Source organism: Perca fluviatilis, chromosome 7 (assembly GCF_010015445.1).
Source record: "Perca fluviatilis chromosome 7, GENO_Pfluv_1.0, whole genome shotgun sequence".
Lineage (NCBI taxonomy): Eukaryota > Metazoa > Chordata > Actinopteri > Perciformes > Percidae > Perca > Perca fluviatilis.
The window spans coordinates 12507907-12516812 of NC_053118.1; the positions used below are offsets into that span (position 1 = coordinate 12507907).

The 8906-nt window shown below is 43.0% G+C and overlaps 1 protein-coding gene across 4 annotated transcripts; it reads right to left on the reverse strand.

Annotated features, from left to right (window-relative positions):
* On the reverse strand, positions 1–8607 carry LOC120562676 (zinc fingers and homeoboxes protein 1-like). Of its 4 annotated transcripts, none has more exons than XM_039806520.1 (8): positions 8151–8607; positions 6080–6302; positions 5492–5955; positions 4901–5104; positions 4434–4649; positions 3316–3480; positions 1856–3061; positions 1–749 (listed from the first exon to the last, which is right to left on the reverse strand). In XM_039806520.1, exons 2-8 carry the CDS (start codon positions 6264–6266, stop codon positions 453–455), a joined length of 2739 nt encoding a protein of 912 aa, XP_039662454.1. In that variant the 5' UTR covers positions 6267–6302; positions 8151–8607; the 3' UTR covers positions 1–452. The 4 variants fall into 4 exon arrangements, with proteins under 4 accessions (XP_039662454.1, XP_039662455.1, XP_039662451.1 ...); XM_039806521.1 differs by having other exon boundaries at positions 5492–5931; positions 6080–6378; XM_039806517.1 differs by having other exon boundaries at positions 6080–6378.
* Between the last annotated feature and the right edge of the window lie 299 nt (positions 8608–8906).

An 8906-nucleotide genomic window follows, 5' to 3' on the forward strand; every position in this document is an offset into this window, starting at 1 on the left:
GTGGCTGACAGTAGAATCTCTAGTTTACAACAGTCAGTACGCATCAATTGAAATCCATTGTACGGATGTGTCTGGACACACAGTCTTTTTTTTGGGTAACCATTTCAACTCAACAGTTTTCTTCTTCAGCTTGAAGATTGCGCTTGATGTTCAGAGTTTGCTGTGCCAGAGTTTGCTAAAAACTCCTTCTTTACCATGACTCTAAACTGTTACACATGACTTACAGTTAATAAGGTAAGCATTGAGAGAGTGAGCTAAAGCTAATAGTCCATCTGTTAGTCTCGTGTAGACGTGTGATGTCAGAAATAGTTTCAAAATACAGTGAATTCATGTTGAGTACATTCGCTAATCAGTGGCAAAAAGACTTGGTTGAGTTAACCGTCTTCCATTGATCATAAAACTATATTTCTCTTGTAACATTCTGTGTTGTTTCACCGTGCTTTCCACAATCATTAGTCTTCGGAGACTGACAAGGATTTCCTGACGCTGCGCGACGGCTCCCAAACCTCACTGTCGTCTGTGTCGTCGGCGTCGTCGCCTTCATCATCATCATCATCCTCATCATCCTCGTCTCCCACCCCCGTGCCGGGCTGCTCCGCGGTGACGGTCGACGCCTCTCCCTGCGTCTCCCCTCCCTCTCCTGCTTTGCCGCCGCCTGTCCTTCCTGCCGCCGCCGCCGCCGCCGCCTCCAGGAAGGGATCCGACCCCGTCTCCAAGCGCCGCTGGACCTCGGCGAACCACTCCCTCACCTTTTGACGAAAGAGAGGAACGCGTTAACTGTGTGATGAACGCAGGGCTGTAGCTACCATTCAGGGCACCGAGCTCACGTCTTCGGTGTGATATTTCTGGGAATTCAAACTTCATTTTACCTCATGAAGGACTGAGGACTACAACATTAACAGAGTGAGTTCTTTCACACTTTTGATCTTGATCTTTCAGAGGCTTTGGTCCACAAGACTTCCTGGAGTGCAAGAACCTTTTAGTGACTGTTAACTGGTAGGTTTTAATGACATGAAGATGAGTTAGCACAAGTTCTACAACTTCAATTTAATTCAGTTTATTTAAGAAGGGGACAGTGCTATTTAATGAAACACATGAGTTAAAAAAGGCTAAACACATATCATACTTTATTTTTACCAGGTCTGCAAGATATGAGGAAAAAATGCCATAACGGTGTAGAATATTGCGATAACGATATTACTTGCGATAAATAAACGGATACTTAAATGTACTCAGTTCTGCATTTCTGCTGCTTTCAGTATTCTACTAAAATACAACAAATTGCTTGTTGAATTTTAAACAAATGAAAGGAAATCTCATCCAAATAAAATGTTATTGAACAAATTGAACATTGAATTGAATATAAAAGACACCACTAAAAGAGAGTTACATTTTTTTTTGGCTCTTCCGCCTTTAATGGATAGGACAGCTAGATACGAAAGGGGAAGAGAGAGGGGGAAGACATGCAGGAAATCGTCACAAGTCGGACTCGAACCATGGACCACTGCGTCGAGGCATAAACCTCTCAGTATATGTGCGCCTGCTCTACCAACTGAGTTAACCCAGTTACATCATAAAGTGCAGTTTTCTCCTATTTTCTTTCACCTAACAAAAGAAATCACTGAGTGTCTTTTGCGATATGTCGCAGCCTTACGCAATGTGTTCATTGCGCCTGTTGATATTGCGATGGTGATTAAAAAAAAAACGGTATATTGTGCATCCCTAATTTTTACGATAGATTTCTAGGGCCAATTATGATACATTTTTTTTACAAATGTAAAGAAAAAAGAACATATGGAGGGATACAATGACAGGAAACAATGACACAAACCTAAGTCGTATCCCATGTCCTTACCTGTTCGTAGCTCATGTTGGTCTTGGTGACAAGCTCATCCAGGTCTTGCTCATTGAGAAAGCGGTGCTTCATGTAGTACTCCCTCAGAATCTCCCTCCCACTCTTGAATTTCTTTGACGGGGGAGATCTATCCACATCTGCACTGCAGGAGGCAGATCTTCTTGGCTGCTTTCTGGTTCGGGACCGCCCCCAACCACGATTTCGGCTTCGTCTTTTTCGACTGGCGCTGCTGCTGCTGCTGCTGCTTCCCATTTTATTGCTTCCTCCGCTGCTTGGCCCTTCGACGTTGCCACTTTGGTATTGGAAGAACCATTTCAGGTTACTGTTCTTCCACGAGTACCGAGAGTCCCCGAACCAGCTGACGATGTAGGACCGAGGGAGGCCGCTCTGTTCTGCCAGCTGGGCGTACTCCTCTGGTGTGGGCCACTGGGTCCGCACAAAGGCACTTTTTAAAATATGGAGCTGCTCCGGAGTCTTTTTACTCTTATCTTTCACGTCTTTGTTGCTCCGACCGCCAGGAGGAGTTTGGCTACCTTTACGAGACGAGGAGGCAGAAGGAGAAGAAGAAGTGGCTCCTTCTCCTGCTTTTCCTCCGTCTACCTCCATCTTTCCTCCCTCTGAAGAACCCGGGGGGGAAGTACTGACAGACGGCATCTTTCGTCTCTCAGTGAACCAGGCATCAATCTCCCTCCGCGTCAGTTTAGTCTCTGTTCTCAGGCGGCTTAGTTCTTCATCTGATGGGGTGCCGCTCTTCTTGAAACTTTCCTCCAGCACCACCAGCTGCTCCGGAGTCTTCTCCTTAAACTTCTGCAGGGTGAAATCTGGGAATGGATTCCATGTTTTGGGCCGTGTCTCCTTCTCCTTCACAGGAGGGGTGCGCGGAGGATGGGGAGATGTGGGGGTCTCATCGCTTGAGTCAATAACAATGGTGGGGCCAGCACTGCTACCACAGTTGCCACTTCCTCTGCCCCCTCCGTCAGGGAAAACTATGACATTGCTGTTCTTGGAGTTGCGCTGGTTGTACCTGGTGTCACTGAACCATTTCTTGATCTCTCCCTTTGTGAGGTTGGTGAGCTTCATCAGCCGGGAAATTTCTGTATCAGTGACAAAGTGGTTTTTCAGGTAGCTGGCTTTCAGCTCTGCCAGCTGCTCTTTGGACTTCTTCGGCCGCAAACTGAATGTGTCAGCACTGAGGGCGGAGTTTTCCTTAGAAAGGGAAGGGAATTATATATTAAATACGTGTTTACACTGCCATTTTGCACACAGACATAACAAATACCTGGACAAAAATGACTACATATGAGATTTGTGCAACTTTTTTGAGTTAAGACACAAATTACATACTACTGATAGCGACACCATGTTGTAATTTTGTGCACTGATTGGGCTAAAAAAATAAAAAAATAAAAAGCTGCGGTAACACAATTGAGAGAACACGAGCAAAAAAGTGTTGTCCCTACCTGTGGAGAAAGAGAGGGAGGCTGGACAGTAGTAGCCCGTTTCAGCTCACTGTTTGCTGGGGTGGGCTGGCAGGAAACTCTGCTGGAGCTCTGGGACTGGCTGGGCAGCCCTGCCACTGTCAGAGTGATGGGACTTGTCACTGGAAGGTGCCCTCCTGGGCCAACCTACACAGAGAGAGAAAATAATGACACACAGAATGGGAGGATGAGCCAGATAGCCAAACAGGGATGTATTTATAGTTTCAAGTGACTGTAGCCATGATCTATAACACTTTAGTTTACTGTATGGAAAGAGTCCTGAGTGAGTCTGAGCTAACTATATACAGTATATTGTTTCTTTTGGCCACTCCAACTGCAAGATCATTAAAAGTAAATTAGAGAGACATCCCACAATGATACAGTAAACCTATCTGCTAACAGGGAATATGGTTAGCATTTTGTAACTTACATGAAATCATAAAATCATTGCGATTTCGATAAAATCACGATTAATTGTGCAGCCCTAATAAAAAGATCATTAAAGCAAAGAAAATGTTTCATTTCTTTTTAGCAAGACCTATGACTTTTAATTAAACTCGCTAGTTGCTGCTTTTCGTCTCCCGTTTTAATGCTTTATCTGTCTTTTATATTGATGCTTTTACCCTGTAGCACTTTGAGATATGTTTAAAATGTAAAGTGCGTTATAAATAAAATGTATTACTATTATTATTATTATTAATAATCTAGGTGGCACCTTGTACGGCATCCTCGGCCACAGTGTATGAATGTGTGTGAATGGTGAATGGTTCCTGTACTATGTTAAAGCGCTTTGAGTAGTCGTTAAGACTAGAAAAGCGCTATATAAAAACAGTCCATTTACTAATTCAATATAAATAGTTGAGGCAGGGTGACAGACATACAGAAACTCATGTCCAATCCAAAGTTGCAACAACTAAATTGTTTAAAAGTTAAAATTAAACTCAAGCCATGCCAGGCTGACTTTTGTTGAGTGATGTCGAACGAGACCAGCTAAACCAAAGCAGACGACCCAACAACTAGAGCATATCAGAGCCATATGTCTTAAGGTGACTGGGTTCCAGGCAAGGCAGTTCAAAGCCGTGTTTTCTTTCCTTACCTACCTGTGTGAATACCAGGCCGGGCTGGCCCACTATCTGGCAGGTCTGAAGAATGGACTGCAGGCCGTTGGCAGCTGCTGAGAGCTGGTGAGCAGGTATGACAGTGATGGTCTGAGGCACCGTGTGCACCGTGCCATTAAACTGTTTCCTCCTGGCCTCCTCCACTTCCTCTGGAGTCCAGCTCACACCGTGCTTCAGCCGCTGGGCTGAGAACCACACCTGGGTGGAGATCAAGTACATTTGACTCCACCATTTACAAAATAGGCAAAAAGGCCATACTTAGTATACTTCAGACCTAAATTCCAAATCAAGATTGAGGTGGATGTTTACTTAATAAATAATATATACATAGTAATATGCAGAGTAAGGAGCTTCTATTTGAAGTTTTTTATGTACATGTATCTTATAACAGACAAGATCCTTTGTCAGCAGAGGTAACCTACTGAAAACAACAGCCAACTTTGCTCTACCTTGATCTGCTCCTCTGTGAACTGTGTATGTGCTGCCAGGCTGTTGATCTCGGCCATTGAGGGGTAAGGAAACTTCTTGTATGTGCTGCCCAGCAGGGGGTTGGTGTCCATAGCTGCACTGTAGGATGGGATGCTGCTGAGGGGAATCAGCAGCTGAGGCTGAGCTGCTGCTGCACTCTGCTGGGCCTGGAAAGCAGACAGCACCTGAAATAAAGGAAGACGGGGAGAAATGAAAAAAAGGTCTGGACAGATAATGCTACATAGTGGGAAAGGTGAGACACTGCTCCGAGGTCTTTTTGGCTGCTGTCCTGCCAAAGTGTCTCTGAACAAGACAATGAATATCTATCAGCTGCTGGGCTGCTGTTCTGGGAAGTTGACATCCAGCCCTTCTGTTGGGCATATTTAACATTAAGGCCACCCATTATCTAAAGCCTCCCAGGCGTTTTTAGGTGTGCAGGAACGCTGTTGAGTCTGAAAACATGCATTCATTTTTCACAGATAGAGGTAAATGTACTGTATATAATAAAAGTATTCTTACACCCATGCTGCTGCAATGAGTCTACTTAAACATCAATAACCAAGACTTTCTACCTGTGCCAGGCCAGCAGGCAGAACTGTGGGGTTTAAAGTTGCTGATTTTCTCTGCTGCTCTGAGTATGGGCTGACCAGCAAGCCCCCTCCCCCGAGCTTCATGGAGTCGTGCAGCAGCATCTCCACGGGCGTCATAGGCCCGAGAGGAGCTTCAATGGGCTCCTGATCTCCTCCCACCTCTCCCTCACCACCCCTTCCAAAACCATCAACCGCTTTGTCTGTTGATTTCAGGGACACGGCGATCCTCTTGGGTTCAGATTTGGTCTTCATCCTCATGATGGGGGTCTTGCTGAGGGAAATGGCAGCAACCGTGGCAGGGTCTGCTTCTCCCTCCTCGGGTGTATCACACTGTTGTTCTTGGGGCGGCTGGTCGCTGCTTAGATCCTCAGGAGGGTTTGTAGCGCTGAGCTTTAGTGAGGGAGCAAGGACTTCGTTGTCTTCTACAGCAGAGAGATTGGGCTCATCTATGATAATAATAATAATAATAATAATAATAATAATGCATTCATTGACAGTTTGTACATATTTCAGGCTAAAAAAGTGGCATTGTTGTGTACACTTGGGAGAATGGGCCCAAAGAAATCTTACCGGTATCTGGAGGGGTGGGGACAACCACTACTGCCTGACCCAGCTCCTCTGCTCCCTCCTTCTTCTTCCCTTCCTCCTCCTCTTCCTCCTCCTTTGTCCTCTCGGTTTTCTCCTCCACCTCTTCCTGCTCCACCACATCAGTGGGCAGCACCATGCAAGGTGTGGTCGATTTCCGGCGGCTCGACATTGTCAAACTTCAATTTCTACTCAGGGTAAAGAAGATCTGGGACAGAAAGGTCGAGACTCACATGTCTTAGGTGTTTGGGTTCACATGCCCAAGTCCTTGAATTATGTTTTTTCTGGTGGAAGAAACATAACAAATATGCAAATACATCATACAAGGGATTGTTTAATTCTTAAACAAGGGATTTGTTTTATTCCTAAATACTTCGATCGACGATTAGCTTTCCTCGGTTTCTTCAGTGTTTTAAGTCCTATAAAATGCAGCTTCACAGCAGTGGCTTGGCTTTTCTGCTTCCTATCAATAGAAGCTGATTACCTTTAGGATTTAGGACTTACTTAGACAAGAAGCAATTTTAAGCTCTTGTGCTTTATGACAATGCAATGACCATAACAATTACCAAAAGATGGATCAGTAGTTAAGTTTCAAACCTACTTATAACCATGATATAGTAGAACAACAATATATATGGATATCTATTCAATTATTTCTGGAATTCAATAAGACATCCAACAAATAGTTTCTTATATCCACTAAAAACATGATACTTTACACTAAGGCTGAACGATTAATCGTTTTCAAATCGAAAGAATGCAATTAGCTTATCATGAAGACCCTGATTAATCGAACGTGAAATATTTAGTTGAATGTTTGGTGTAACATTTGATTTAACATTTTTTATTCCTCTTTTCATTATTAGATTTACTGTTTTTTCATAAGATTAATCCTGGAATAATGTTACATATCACAGATCGTTTACTATTTTCAGTGGATCTTTCATTTATTTTTTATTACTTTATTTAACATGATCATAGAAGGTGCAATATGTAGCTAAAAAAACGCAAATTGAATCATAATTGCAATATCTGGTAGGAAAATCGCAATTAGAGTCCCCCCCAAAATCATTCAGCCCTACTTTACACTTAAACTGTCATACAGCTTATCTTGCTAACATAAGGTTGTATAAATGTGTGTACTGTACTACCCTACGCACTACATCACTTCTGTATGCAAATATTTTTAATTTATTAAGCAAAAAAAGACTAAACATTTGCTGGTTTCATCTTATCGAATGCATGCATTACATTTGAATACAATTGAATATTTCTGAATTGTTGGTCAGACACAACCAGCAATAGGAAGGTCATTGGTCTCTGCTGGGCTTTATCCTTACATTGTATGTACTAGATACTAATAATCATTGGTTGCATCCCTATATTTGAAGTAATTAATTCAGACAACTGAGTTTTGTAAAATCCTAATACATTATTATTCCACATGAAAGACATTAACTATAGTACTGAATTGTCACCCAAACCTTAATTCATTGATGTGTAGGCTAATTCCTATTCATTTACAATATATTGGAGTGTATCAGGGTACACCCAATTTAAGTCAGTTTATTGGTATTCCAACAGTAGCAGGGCGCAAATGATATCCGAATACATTTAAGGATATTAGCCTACTTAGCTAGATCATCTTAACTTCACATTTGGCACACATTACCTGGTTAGTGCAAATATTTGCATATCTATTTTAAATGTGTAATTGTCCACTTTAATATGTCTGGGGTTCATGACTTATTGCTGGTAAAGTCTATTAACTAGACAGAACGCGTTAACAATAACGTTAACTGTGTACAGTAACGTTATGCTATGCTACACTGCCATCATGAGATAATTTGCATTAACAGTTAGCGCATCAATACATTTTGGAGGTGTGAGTTAGCTAGCTAATTCGAGATAATTAAAGTAACGTTAAAGCAACACATTAACATAAACGGACATATAACTTAGCTTTGCAGCATTTAGTATGTATATGAGGTGGGCCACCTAGCCGGTGTTAGCCGGGGCAGTCATTATTATTGATCATGTCTGGCGGTAAACTTACTGGAACTATCGTTACTGAAATGTGCACTGTGTTGCTACCAGGCTTTCGAGACGAGGCGAGGAGTAATTTCCTGGGTCTCGGCAGGGAAGCCTTCGGGTTCTGTCTGGTGGTGTGTGTCGACGTCTCTCCTTCCCCGGCTAACCATTCAGCCCCAGCCTGGCCGGGACTACAATAGCTAGTGTTAACGTTTTATGGGTTTGCGGGTCTCCAAAGCCCAGCGGAGGGAGGCAAGCAGACAGACGGACCGGTCTACGGCTCCGGTCTGCAGATGCTGGAAACACCGGACATCTCTCTCCTAACGTTGTATATTGTATGCCCAGGTCGCGTCTTTGTGAAGGTTATATATTAAAAAACACGGTAGTTACACCCATAGCGTGGCCGTTGGTACTGAGTTAGTTTGCTGACCTAATTCTCTGATATTTTTTAACGGCAGATTTTTTTTAATGATCAAACGGCGTCATCATTCAATGTAATACGTCCTGACGTCATTCGTCAGCGACTCTTGGCGCTCTAATAATTTCGGGAATTTAGCAAAAATAAACAATTCTACGATTACAATATGCTCTTTACGAGATGGATTGAGCTACGCGCTGACCATAAAAAAAAAGTGGTATTGAAGGATGTTTAATGCGGACCGTAAACTAATTCGATTGCCTACCCGGCTGTCTGCCAAAATGTCCTTACATGACCTGTCAGGGCAGTGTGTGGGAAGCTACTTGAGGACAACACTATAATTGCAATGTTGATCTTGTCTTG